At 40.2% G+C, this 14747-nt stretch overlaps 1 protein-coding gene across 7 annotated transcripts in view; it reads right to left on the bottom strand.

Moving 5' to 3' along the window:
• The window catches only part of enah (ENAH actin regulator), a 201998-nt gene that overhangs the window by 69984 nt on the left and 117267 nt on the right, over window positions 1–14747 (bottom strand). For all 7 annotated transcript variants that reach the window (XM_063002040.1, XM_063002039.1, XM_063002037.1 and 4 more), the window contains exon 3: window positions 13640–13817. In XM_063002040.1, the coding sequence (XP_062858110.1) occupies window positions 13640–13817 (178 nt within the window). The remainder of the gene's footprint in view (window positions 1–13639; window positions 13818–14747) is intronic.

Raw genomic sequence — 14747 nt, 5'->3', positions numbered from 1 at the left:
ACTTAGACTTATTTTAAATTACAAAAATTCTATACAACAACTATTTATGTTTATTGTGTATTGTAAAGTATGTTATATACACTGATTAGCCATAACATTAAAACCACCTCCTTGTTTCTACACTGTCCATTTTCTCAGCTCCACTTACCATATAGAAGCACTTTGTAGTTTTACAATTACTGACTGTAGTCCATCTGTTTCTCTACATACTTTTTTAGCCTGCTTTCACCCACAGGGCAGATATTATTTAGGTGCACTAAAGTGACAATGACATGGTGGTGGTGTGTTAGTGTGTGTTGTGCTGGTATAAGTGGATCAGACACAGCAGTGCTGCTGGAGTTTTTAAACACCTCACTGTCTCTGCTGGACTGACAATAGTCCACCAAATGTCATGCTTTTTTAATTTAACCCTTTACATTCCACATTGTATTTGTTTAAATGTAAAATTAATACCTTCATTAAAATTATTATAAAATAATATTAGAACTGATTTATACACACACATTCGTACGCACAGTGAGTCAAAAAAAAAAACTTTACTTTTGCAGCAGCGCATCCTCATAAATAATTCAGATTAATGATTGGCTAAGTCCAGTTTCCCTAGACATTAATGTGTTGACCAAAGGGTCAGAGGTTTGTCCTCACTTAGCTGAGAACCAGACCCTGAACTTGTGCTACGCCACTATGGGTACGTGTGCATCTCGGTTAGCCACTAGAGGCTTTCATCTTTTGTAGCTACCAGTTTTTCGGATCGTACGCAGCAATTTTTTAAAGCTCTCATTTCCTCCAGTTTGTCCTAATAAAAATTCAGCACATAATCACATACAGTTATATATTCAAGCAGAAGTGAAAAACCATTGTATCTAGTGTTACAATGTTATCATATGCTGCTGTTGAGCAGAAAAACACGACTGTCATGGTAAGCAATGTTTTAAATAAGTGAAATGACCTTGTTGTTGTGTCTAACAGTGAAATAATGTTGAAAGTTGATCAGCATTTGCAAAAGTTATGGGCAAATGTACAGAGGTCCCTTTTTTTGGTGGAACATGCTATAGCCGTCAAATCAAAAATGTGTGTGTAACCAGAGCTGCAAGCTTGAATACATCGTATCGAATCTCAGCTCTGCCATCCGGCTGGGCTGAGCGGCCACATGAACAACGATTGGCCTGTTGTTCATATAGGGGTGGGGTATTAAGCCGGGTATAAGGACTCCTCGTAACTGATGCAACTATGACCTCTGCTGGCTGATTGATGGTGCCTGCACAGAGGTGGGGAAAGAGTGTGTTGATCAGGGTGTGTCTCTCTGTACATAAGGCCGATTCGCATTGCATTCGTCAAAGTGTAGTTGACAAAATGCATGCGGCTGCTGCCCACGTGTCAGAGGGGGCGTGGGTTAGCTTTGTTCTCCTCAAATCAGAGTGAGGGACGGCATTAGTGGAGAGGAAGCGTGACGCAATAGGGCAATTGGATGCGTTAAAAAGTTTGGAGAAAATGGGGGAAAAAAATGCAAAAAAAAAAAAAAACGAATACATTATTCCTATCAAGTAATGTTACTTTAACAATAAGTGAGCCTTTTTGATCAGAACCTTTTTGATCTGTCCCTATGCTAGACGCTGTATAATAGCATGTGCTTTCCTGGAAGAACATTTATTTTAGGACCTCTATCAAATCAAAGTGAGCTGGAAACTGTGGGGTCACACCCAGACCACGTGTGTCTGTGTTGCAATTAAAAACAAATCAAAACACCTTAGTCCCCCCCCCCATATTATTTTCCTGACCTAATATAATTCACTGTTGCCCCTGACCCAGACACCACTACAAAAAAAAGGGATTACTAGCATCAGCTAAGCAGCAGCCAATCAAATAGTAACACATGACCACAGGGTATCAAGCTAAAAACACAAGCTCATGTAAACAACATGATTACACACAGAAAACATTACTTAGTGCACTCTATAAATAAGATGCTCTCAATAAAGCTGCATGGTTACTGACTAAAATGGGACATGAGTAAAGAAAAGCCCTGTTCCTACTGTGTTTCAAATGTAACAATGATGCCTGAAATAAATAAATAAATATATACACATACACTGATCAGCTATAAGATTAAAACCACCTCCTTGTTTCTACACTCACTATCAATTTCATCAGCTCCACTTACCATATAGAAGCACTTTGTAGTTCTACAATTACTGACTGTAGTCTATCTGTGTCTCTACATACTTTTTTATCCTGCTTTTACTATGTTCCTCAATGGTCAGGACTACCACAGGACCACCACAGTGCTGGTATTATTTAGGTGGTGGATCATTCTCAACACTGCAGTGACAATAACATGGTGGTGGTGTGTTAGTGTGTGTTGTGCTGGTAGGAGTGGATCAGACACAGCAGCGCTGCTGGAGTTTTTAAATACCGTGTCCACTCACTGTCCAATCTATTAGACACTCCTATCTATTTGGTCCAAATTGTAGATGTAAAGTCAGAGACGATCGCTCATCTATTGCTGCTGGTTGAGTTGGTCATCTTCTAGACCTTCATCAGTGGTCACAGGACGCTGCCCATGGGGCACTGCTGGCTGGATATATTTTTGGTTAGTGGACTATTCTCAGTCCAACAGTGACATTGAGGTATTTAAAAAATCCAGCAGCACTGCTGTGTCTTATCCACTCAAAGCAGCACAACAAACACTAACACGCCACCACCACGTCAGTGTCTACTCTGTAGTGGTCCTGTGGGGTTCCTGACCATTGAAGAACAGCATGAAAGGGGGCTAAAAAAGCATGCAGAGAAACAGATGGACTACAGTCAGTAATTGTAGAACTACATAGTGCTTCTATATGGTAAGTGGAGAAACAAGGTGGTGGTTTTAATGTTATGGCAGATCAGTGTATATACAAATGAATGTTTGTATATATGGATAGATATAAATATATATATACGTATATACACATACATTTAAATACGTGCACGAGAGAATAAATCTTTAACCTTGAGAATTTCATGGTTAGTCCGCTTAAGTGACTTGTCCAAAATAAATAAGTCTTAATGCCAACTTACACTAGCCAACATGGTGACTAAAACTAAATTTAGCAATGAAACAGGAATAACCACAAACTAATCAACAGTTCACACTAGGGCTGGGCGATATGGATCAAACATTATATCTCGATATATTTTAGCTGAATGGTGATATACGATATATATCTCGATATTTTTTCATCCCATAAGGTAATAACAACAAGACACTTCTGAGACAAAGCTACATGTTCCAAATACTAAATACCAAAAATTTTTACAGACACTTTTATTAATATTCATGCTGGGGAAGCTTCAAACAGGAGCTATTTTTCCTTAAAAAAAAAAAAAAAAAAAAAAAAAAAAAAAAAAGCTATTCTAAGAAAAAGTTTGTTGTTTTCTAACATCTCGCCTGTTGTGTAATGTGAATTACAAATATATTGTCTGGCCCTTGTTAAGTGCACTATAGAGCGCAGGGAGCGAGTATGTAGGGAAGGTATTAGAATTTATCTGATCACGACCACGTACAACATCCAGTACAGAAATCACTCCCCATGTTTGATTTTTACAGATGAAGCAAATACATGCACATCACATATACAAACACACAAGTCAGAACAACAGGAGACGCACCGTTACGTTATTATTACTTTCTCAACACGTGCATACACTGTTTATATATAAAGTAAACACGTGCATGTCAGCGCGTGCATGCGCTTGTGTTTGTTTATTTTCGTTTTCCAATATTGGTTTTTAAAACGAATAACGACTCGTTTTCTTGTTTTTCAACTTTGGGATTTGAAGTGAAAAACGAATGACCAAAGGTACACGGAGCTGGAACCTTTTGTCTGGACTTGTTTTCGGCATTCTCTACAGAATACATTATTCTGCTGCTCATCTGATACTTTGAATCCGAACCATCTCCAAATAATTGAGCCATTATTATTATTTTTACTAAGCAGCTCCTCCACCGTCTCCATGCTATCATGGGAGTTTTACTTACAGAAATGTGTTCTGACGGCAGAAAGGATCGGCGGTGGGGAGGGGCGAGTCGTGTTCAGTGAGGGAGAGGGGCGGGGCAGGTGAACATGTGCAGAGACAAACTGGGAGAAGAGAAAGACGAACTGTCGGATCTAACTGGAACGCAACATCTATATTGATATATGCGATATTGTCTTATCTTATATCGCGTATGAAAATATATCGATATTTTATAAAATCTCGATATATCGCCCAGCCCTAGTTCACACTTGAAATTGCAGATAGCTGGCACCATCCAGTCGGAAAACAAAACAGTGGAATCAAAAAGTACACAGACCCCTTGGCTTTTTGTGCACTTTCTGTTGTGTATTTTTACTCAGAAATCATCACTGACAGAGTAAGAAAAAGAAAATTCACAAAGGAATTCAGATTCTTCAATATTTTTGGTAGCAATTGTAGCTGCAAGTCTTTCTGGATGTGTCACTATAAGCTTTGCACACCTGGATTTAGGCAGTTTATCCTATTCTTCATGGCAAATCTTCTTAATCAAAGTCAGATTAAAAGATGAACATATGTAAACTGCTCTCTGCAGATGTCTGATAGGGCCAATGTCTGTGCTTCAGAGACTTGCACCAAAGCCACTCCATTGTAGTTTTGGCTGTACACTTTGGGTCAAATGAGAACTGAGATGCACCCCCCATAGCATGCTGCTGCCAGCATTGTGTTCCAGCAAACAGATGGTATTAGTCAGATGCAGTGCCTGTTTTTCATCATAGTATTTGCAATGTTCTGCTGGTTGAGACTTTAGGTGCTTGACATTCTCATTTTCAATAATTCAGTTTTACACAACAATCAGACATACTACGACCACCTCCTTGTTTCTACACTCACTGTCCATTTTATCAGCTCCACTCACCATATAGAAGCACTTTGTAGTTCTACAATTACTGACTGTAGTCCATCTATTTTCTCTACATACTTTTTTAGCCTGTTTTCATGCTGTTCTTCAATGGTCAGGACCCCCACAGGACCACCACAGAGTAGGTATTATTAAGATGGTAGATCATTCTCAGCACTGCAGTGACACTGACATCCAGTTGATTCCAAAGCTGTTCAGTGGGGCTGTGGTCAGGGCTCTGTGCGGGCCACTGGAGTTTGTTTAAACCAAGCTTTTTCTTCATGTCTTTATAGACCTTGCTGTGCACAGGGGCAGAATAATGATGGAACAAAAAAGGGCATTCCTTAATATACACTATATTGGCAAAAGTATTCGCTCGTCTGCCTTCACACGCATCCATTGACCCCGCTCTTTCATTTTACATGGCCCACCACTTCATAGCTGAGTTGCTGTTGTTCCCAATCGCTTCCACTTTGTTATAATACCACTGACAGTTGACTGGAATATTTAGTAGCGAGGAAATTTCACGACTGGACTTGTTGCACAGGTGGCATCCTATCACGGTACCACGCTGGAATTCACTGAGCTCCTGAGAGCGACCCATTCTTTCACAAATGTTTGTAGAAGCAGTCTGCATGCCGAGGTGCTTGGTTTTATACACCTGTGGCCATGGAAGTGATTGGAACACCTGAATTCAATGATTTGGATGGGTGAGTGAATACTTTTGGCAATATAGTGTATATACTGTAATTTCCTTTATATAATTGATGTATTATACCTGTTACCAATTGTTGTGGCTGAAACTTATGAATTAAAAAATAGATGGCGTGTCCCAATACGTTTTAAAGAGAATAATAAGAGAATAATAAACTATAATGTCATAACTGAAGGTCCTTATTAGAAAGGTTAAAGTACAGTGAAAAGTTCAGCTCAATATAAAGAAGACAGAGGTCATGGAAAGACTACTGATTTTACCGCTGTCGCAGTGATTGACATCTTTTGCCCAGTTATTAACAGCAAATGATCCAGAAGTCAATGATCCAGAAAACACAGACTGGCTCTTGGCAGAACAATTCAGGTTTTCAGATGTAGCAAATTGTCTCTCTAAACAAAGATCAGAACTGTCCAGACTATGGTCTCCTCTGTGGTTCTTTGTGGTAATGGATGTGAAAGCTGGACAGTAATACAGTGGGACGGGAAAATATTGATGTCTTTAAACTTTGCTGCTGGCGAACACCTTGGATGGCAAAGAAGACAAATCAAATCAAACCTAACCTCTCACTCAAAGCCCAAATAACCAAACTGAAGCTCTCTTATTTTGGACATATGATGAGAAGATCTAATTCACTGAAAAACACAATTATGCTTGAACTATTTATATTTAAAAGAGAAAGAGGACAGACAGCAACATAATGGATTCATACAGTAAGAGAAACAGTGAACAAGTATTTAAGAAGCCTAAAGACCAAAACAGAAGACAGAATGTTTTAAAAAACACTATCCATATGTCAGAGATGGGAACTCGAGTCTGCACACACAGCGACTTCAGACTCGACTCGGACTCGTTTCAAATGACTCTGACTCGACTCGTGACTTGCATAAAATGACTTGTGGACAACAAAAGTCAGCAACAATAGTTACATAATACAATTATATATATATATATTTGATCCGACATCATTCTGATCGTGTCATTTTCTGCTCTCTAATAAAGCTCCGGCCGTTTTAAACCGCAACGCACACAATGGGTAAATGTTCCAGCCAGTTCCGGCATAGTGATGAAGCGTCGCTCCCTATTTAAAATGGTGGAATACCCTACGTAGTGCACTTTACAGTAACAAATAATGTGAATGAAACGCTCCTACAGAATTGGCGCTAATGACTGCAAGAACCGCTTTCTGAACCCATCAGACCCTCTGTTTTTTTTTGGGGGGGGGTTTTCCCTTTTTTCTCCCCCTTTAGCGTATCCAATTGTTCAATTTGCATCGTGCTTCCTCTCTGTCTATGCCGAACCCTGCCCTGACCGAGGAAATCGAAGCTAAACATGGGCAGCAGCCGGATGCATTTTTGCCACCCACACATTGATGAGTGTGGTGCCACCTAGCGTTGCATGCGGAGAGACACACCCTAAGACACACCCTCTTCCTCATCTCTGTGCAGGCGCCTCTAATCAGCCGGCAGAGGTCGTAATCACATTCTGACAGAGAGAGACCCACATCCGGTTCTTTGTCCCGCCCCCCAACTGAGCAACCGGCCAATCGTTGCTCATACAGCCACTCGGCCTCAAACCGGTAAGGCAGAGCTGGATTCGATACGAGGTACTCAGAATCCTGCAACCCTCTGGTTTTAATCTGTAGTAAAAAATGCTGTTATTTGCATGTATTTAGTTTGCAGCGTCACACAGATGATTGTCAATGAAACGCTTGATTGGCTTTCTAATGGGTTCGTGTTTTACTTCACAACCGGGAAAACTTTGGAGGTTTTTAATTATAAGCACATTTACAAAATAACGGATTATATTCCTAATGGGACACACGGTTATAAATTTAATAGCATCTAGAAGAACATAAGCTAAGGTAAGCAGTATTATGAATTTTTTTTGCTGTGTTTGGAATTTTGGCCGCTGTGCCGTAATTTGAAATGAAAACAAACGTCAGTTTAAGCTTTTAACTGGTACCTAGGAAAGTAAAGGCACCAAGTAAAATGGCAAAATACAGTCACTAACCATATTATTTGTTTATTTCTACGCTACATTTCCAATATATGTTTTGTGTATATTATATTGACTCGTGACTTGACTAGCCTAAAGACTAGTGACTCGTATTTTGTGACTTGTGAACATCTCGGCCATATGTTCAACAGGAGTCAGAATTGAGCTGGCGACACTCAATAACAAGCTGTTACAATATAATTAATAAAATAACTTGGGTGTCATGGGAGTTAAGGAAAAAGTTGTGACAGACACATGCTTTAGGGGACTCATTGAAATAGTAAAATTAAAATATTACCAAGCTTGTGTTAGCATTCATTAAGTGATGCATATGTGCTGATGGAAAAAGGTCATAGTAATGCACCTTGGGTAATTTTAAAACAGTCATGGTTTCTAAGTCTGCAGGCTTTGACTGTGTGATAAGATCAGTGAAACAGGCACAATTAACAGCACTTTGCATAATTAAGCACATCACCATAGTGTAATTATTAGAGGGTAATAAAGGGTGTAAATCTGCAGCTTCCTGGGGTGCTAACAGGAGTCCAGCAGAGGGAAAGGAACCCTCTTTATGCAGAGAACAGCTGAAATAAGCTACAACGTATAGAAAAGGCCATTGCAATGGTTCAGTGTTGGCCTAATTGTCTCAGGTCCTAGAGCAAAAAAAATGGATGGAATCACAGATCTGAGTGAAAAACAGATTTCAGTAATTAACACAGACAGGTGGACAGTTTACTACTGCTAAGTTCACTTTACATGACTTTCAAGTCATCAGATCGCTGTACAGTTCACACTACACAACAAGATCTCTTGTAATTGGGAGTCTTTTAAGTCGTTGTGGTTTTCACACTACACGACTGATCGGCCATAGGGGGTCACACACTACAGTATATGATATATCATCAGGAGGAATCTCAGACGAGTCTGTCTGGTCTCCAAAACTACATTTTGTCATGAAAACACACAAGTGACAAGGGGTTTGATGATACCATGCCAAAAATGCACACCAACAAGAAGAACCAAGCGATCCGAGTTGTTTGTGCACTGATGTGCAGCCTGAATCTGGGTGAAGGAGTGGGTTTGGCTACATGGCCAGCAGGGATTGTCTGTTCTGTTCTGTTCTGCAGAGAGAGTTGGAAGTCAAATAAATATTTTTTGCAATGCAACGTTATGGTTTGGATGGACGATAAGTCAGAAATACTGTAAAGCTTGTGTGTGTGTCGATGTATTCTGATAGAAACTATAATATGCCCCACACATTTACAACTCCTCCACATGGTTTCCCTTCTGTATCTTGCGTTCATAACGATTACAAGCTGATCGCAACACTTTTCACACTACAGGATTTTGAGTCGTCGATAGGTCCAGATATTTAACATGCTAGATATTTTTCTTCAGTCTGTGAACGACTGGCGAGCGTCTGGCGAGCCACTTGGATCGATTTGGTGAACAGTTCACACATAGCGATCGAGAGCTGATTTTCGAGCCCCTCGCAAACGCCGATTTGCCTCCGAGCTGCCACATCTACCAGCGACCTGTCGCCAAATGAAAATCAGGGCAAAAATTGTGGTGTGAACTAAGCATTAGCTTCAGAAAACCTACTATGATGTGTCTGTTCAGCAGCGTTTTAAATACAGAAACATAAGTTTACTCCACTCATCACTCTGCAATAAATGTGCATAAACAGTGTAGGTAAAGCTTTAAGGCATAGTGTATAACTAGAAATTCATTTACCAGAACCTATAATTACTAAGTTTTTCTTATTAGCGCTACTATAATTAAATTAGTTTAGTTGCTGGTGCTGTTTAAAAAACATTAGTAGAAAGTAAGAAATGTAATAGGGTTTTGTAATAGCTAATAAACAAAGCTACACATAGGCGTAGGAGGTGAACGCTGCTCATTGAAGCTCACAGTTTATTTAATTAATGATTTTTTTAAACAGCAGTACTAACGTAAAACATTTAAAACACAGACATAATATAATCTTGTAATTTTGGTTTTATTTACATCTGGTTTTCCTGACAAATGTCAATGTGCACTATTACTCAACCTCCAGTCTTAGTACTTGGTGGAACATTATTTTGCTTGAATAACTTCTACTAAACAATTTCAGTAAGTGGAATCTTCATCAGTGACCCACCTCTATGCATGAATGTGAGGATGGTATTTTTCAGGTCATAAGCCTCACCAATTTGCACCAGACAATCTGCTGATCCATCTGGCCAAACAATTTCAGTTTTGCTTTATGAACCAAATCCCTATTCAAATTTTTTCTGCCATATTCTGGATTCTTCCTATGCTACTTTGGTTAAGATTGGTGTGTATCGTGTAGTCAGACCATGAGGTCCTTGATTGGTGAGTAAGCTTATGGTTGCCCCTGACACATTTGTCCAAGCTTTCATCAGATCATTATGTATGTATTTTAGAGTATTACAGGTTTTTTTCTTTGTTGTCCTAATAAAACTTCCAAGGCACCTGGATAAAACTTTGGCCTTCCTCAGTCTAAAAAGGACTACAAAGGCTCTATGACTCATTTCAATATAGTTGTTGCCAATTCCCCAAAACGGCAGAGAGGTTATCATCTGCCATTTGAACCCCTCCTGTCCTGCTCGAGAAGAGCCGTAAACCACCAAGTGACCCCCGCCAACTTGTATGCAGTTGTTGGCCACTTCTTTTCACTGGCCAGATATGAAGAGACATGCCATGAGTAATATTTTGTTTTTATGGGATTTTAACGTCAGGTTTTACACTTTGGTTACATTCATGACAGGAACGGTAGTTACCCATTACACAAGATTCATCAGTTCACATGGTTACACAGTACTGGACAATTTAGTATCTCCAATTCACCTCACTTGCATGTCTGTGGACTGTGGGAGGAAACCGGAGCTCCCGGAGGAAACCCACGCAGACACAGGGAGAACATGCAAACCACACAGAAAGGACCCGGACCGCCCCACCTGGGGATCAAACCCAGGACCTTCTTGCTGTGAGGCGACAGTGCTACCCACCGAGCCACCCCCGTGTGAGTCATCTAACAGTTAAGCAGGAGTAGAGACCAGTTAGCAGAGTTAGCAGTGAAGTAGCAATGAGAAACCCCATCCACTTCCCTTGCTCAGGTCTAACCAACTAAATTTACAGGGAAATGTATTCAATTTTACGGACCTCATTTTTCAAAAATCCCAGAATTCACAGATTTTTAAAGAAAGTGCCACATTTCATGGCAGTTATTAAATAACACTTATAAATTAAGTGATAGAATACAATACACAGCACAGCCTACCTTAAAATACTCGTCTGTGTTTTGACACACCCCATCTGCATCCACAGAATCGGTTAGGAGTTTTCCAAACTTAGTTAACCAAGTGTTTTTAGCTGCTTTAGACTTCAATATCTTGGACATTTTGTCTAACCAATAGCTAATGAAACTGAGCGTCTTTAGAGTTTATAAAGAAAGAAATGAACTGTACATAAACAAACTATCAGGAGCATAATACTTTACTGGCTTGTTCTTTTGAGCACAGATTACAGAGAGATGATCACGTGTGTAGAGAAGCTGACTTTATGGAATTCCCAAAGGGACAAAATACACTCAATACTTGAACACATACATCACACATTGTCAGCACACTACACCACAGAAAAGTCTGTTACACTAACTTAACTGCCGTATGATTACTAGGACCGCCTCATATTGCGCCTTATATTTCATACAAGCAGCAAATTGCATATTACACAGGAAACGGCTCATTTCACGGCCCGTGATGCAATTTTAATGGCTTGAAATTAGGTAATTCAAGAGCTTGAGAGCTCAAGATTAGACCACTGTGTCACCCAAGTCCCCATAGAGAGGACACTTGGAAAAGTGGTAAAACTCTCCAGGAGTGACCAGCCTGCTAAAATGTTTGTTAGCAACAACCATCCCTGAAAATCCCTTCTAAATAACTGCAGACATCTCTGCCCTCGACTAAAGTTAGTGTTCATTCCCACAGCAGAAATTCAATCTGCTGTCTGGTCAAGACCCCAGCATGAGTGGTGGATGATTCACATAGGAAACAGTGTGCCTCACCATATGTAATGCAGCTCTGTCTGTAAGAACCCAGTGTCAGTGCATGCATGTCAGAGAAGACGTGTGCTAGTGTGCGGCTCTTCCAGCCAACGTGGGGGTGGTGCATGAGACGAGTTGCAATAGGAGATTGGAAATGACTAGATGAGAAAAAAATAGGGAGAAAAACTCCAGGTTTTCTTTCAATTACATCCATTTCACTTCTTATGCATGTAGCTGATGCAGCTTTGTCTGGTAAAAGTAAGTCATTTTAGATTTTAGAAACAGCTCTTTGGATTGGTTCTTTTAGATAAAAGAATACATACTGATGAGCTTTCCTTAAGACATAAAACAGCAAGATCCTGAGGCTTTTGTATCGAGATTGAAATGCAGACTTACATGATGTAATAAGGATCTGCTGAGACTGAAAAACCTACTACTGAACAAAGAGCTGCCAGGCTGAATAGTGAACTGATGTTCATGTTCATCTTACTGTTCTAAATTACTGCTACCTTAAGTATGTTACTGTCCCTCATTATTATTATTATTTACTAGGATTGTAACATGTTTTATACACATGGTGGTGGTGTGTTAGTGTGTTGTGCTGGTATGAGTGGATCAGACACAGCAGCACTGCTGGAGTTTTTAAACAGTGTCCACTCACTGTCCACTCTATTAGACACTCCTACCTAGTTGGTCCACCTTGTAGATGTAAAGTCAGAGATGATCGCTCATCTATTGCTGCTGTTTGAGTTGAGTGAGTCATCTTCTAGACCTTCATCAGTGGTCACAGGATGCTGCCCATGGGGCGCTGTTGGCTGGATATTTTTGGTTGGTGGACTATTCTCAGTCCAGCAGTGACAGTGAGGTGTTTAAAAACTCCATCAGCATTGCTGTGTCTTATCCACTCATACCAGCACAACACACACTAACACACCACCACCATGTCAGTGTCTCCACAGTACTGAGAATGATCCACCACCCAAATAATACCTGCTTTGTAGTGGTCCTGGGAGAGTCCTGACCTACAGTAAGTAATTGTAGAACTACACAGTTCTTCTATATGGTAAATGGAGCTGATAAAATGGACAGTGAGTGAACAAGGAGGTGGTCATAATGTTATGCTTCATCGGTGTATGTTTAATTGTAAGGGTTGTAGCACATAATTGACAGGTTGCTGCCTGCTCACACAGTCATGGAGAATTTAGTATCTCCAATTCCCCTCACTTGTATGTCTTTGAACTGTGAGAGGAAACCGGCGCTCCCAGAAGAATCCCACGCACGGGGAGAACATGCAAACTCCACACAGAAAGGACCCGGACCGGACCACCCCGCCCTGCCCGGGAATCGAACCTAAGACCCTCTTGCTGTGAGGCGACAGTGCTACCCACTGATTTCTATCAACAGCTTTATCCTGGTTAGGGTTGAGGCGAGTCTGATTCACCACACCTACAAACACTGGGCAAAAGGCATGAATAACATGGAAAGAGCGCCAATCCATTGCAGGGTTTCAGTCACCCCCCAGCCAGACACACACAATCTGGGTTTGAATGGTGGGCTAGCATAATAAACCACTGCGCCAACTGAGTGCTTGCTAAAACAGCCATAAAGTCATGATTTGGGGCGAAAATATTACAATTCAATAGTTCCTCCAAATAGTTCAGCACCAGCACATTTACAAAAACATTCACACACACACCCTGCCCTAATTAAAGTTACTTAAGCCCTCCAAACATAAGACAGAGTTCAGTTTTGCCGAGCATTCCAGCACAGGACACAAACCACTGCACATTAGATATAATGTAAACCAGGTCCCTTAAAACAAAAGTAAACCTGCCTTGATCCGTTTGGACTAAAACATCTTTGAAGTGCAAATTGAAATCATTTCCCATTCACAAATTCACACAGTTTTACTCAGCACACAACAATTTAAAAATAACAAACACAGTCTGATTCCAGTTGCTACTGCTAGGACTGAAACCGATCACCTCACCTGCATCCTGAGAGTTAAGCACCTCCAGAGCATGCATCATGGCACTGGCGAATACATTGGCATCCTCCTTACTGCCAAAGTTGAGGCCGTACACCTGCCGTGCATCACGCCACTGATGAAAGGTCTGCGTTGCCTGGTTATACTTCAGTCCCTTGGGAATGGCACAGTTTATCACCACCTGAGATAACATGAGAGAAACCGTGAGTAGATGGGTTTGAGACTGGAAACTCACTGCAAAAAGTGGTAATTACTGTTACTACTGCATCAGAAAAGTTTTTTTTGCCAAACTAAGTATCTATCCATAAAGCAACTGAGAGATGAATAATGAGCTAGTACTTAAACACACTTATTTGTACTTATAAACACTGCTATGGTAAGAGTAAAATAAAATGATATCCCAAACTAATCTGCACCACATAATTTTAAAGAACTGAGATTAACTATTACAACTAGGGATGTCCCGATTAGGGCTGTCGCGCTAACCGCAATTTTGAAATATCGCGGTATAGACCAGCCAACCGCAGGGCATGCCAAGCAACCGCATCACCGCGATATTCACGTTTTTTCTTTCTTTCTTAACTTTTTTTTTTTTGCAGGGTCCATCTTCTTTTATACGCTTACAATCGGGCGTAATAAGTGTTAAATAAATTCATAATGAAAATGAGCTAGGAGCGACATTTTCCCGCAACCTGTTCGCATGCGTTGCTGCTGAGTGTCAGTCAGGCTTTGTGTTTTAAAATGTAAACAATCACAACAGGAATTATAGGCAAGTTTATTAATGATCAAATTGAGTTCACACTCAATAAAATACTTGTAATTTAGACTATATTTAAACAGCCTTGGCGTACTAAAACACTTAATGACGGTTAATATGGCATTGCAGCCTGCAAATATTCTCTTGCTGGCTTGCTGGAATGATTTAAATGTATTTTTTCGTTGAATAAAAATTTTTTGAAACGAATAATAACTTAAAATGTAGTATATATTGTTATGTTAATTATATCTACTAAATAGATAGTTAATAGTGGCGCAATAACCAGGCTAGATTTGCTTTGATCTGTAAAGTCGCATGCAGGATCAGTACACGTGTGTATTAGTGTAACATCGG

The sequence above is a fragment of the Trichomycterus rosablanca genome, chromosome 9 (genome assembly GCF_030014385.1).
Source record: "Trichomycterus rosablanca isolate fTriRos1 chromosome 9, fTriRos1.hap1, whole genome shotgun sequence".
NCBI classification, from domain to species: domain Eukaryota; kingdom Metazoa; phylum Chordata; class Actinopteri; order Siluriformes; family Trichomycteridae; genus Trichomycterus; species Trichomycterus rosablanca.
This window is presented reverse-complemented; position numbering and strand designations above follow the sequence as displayed.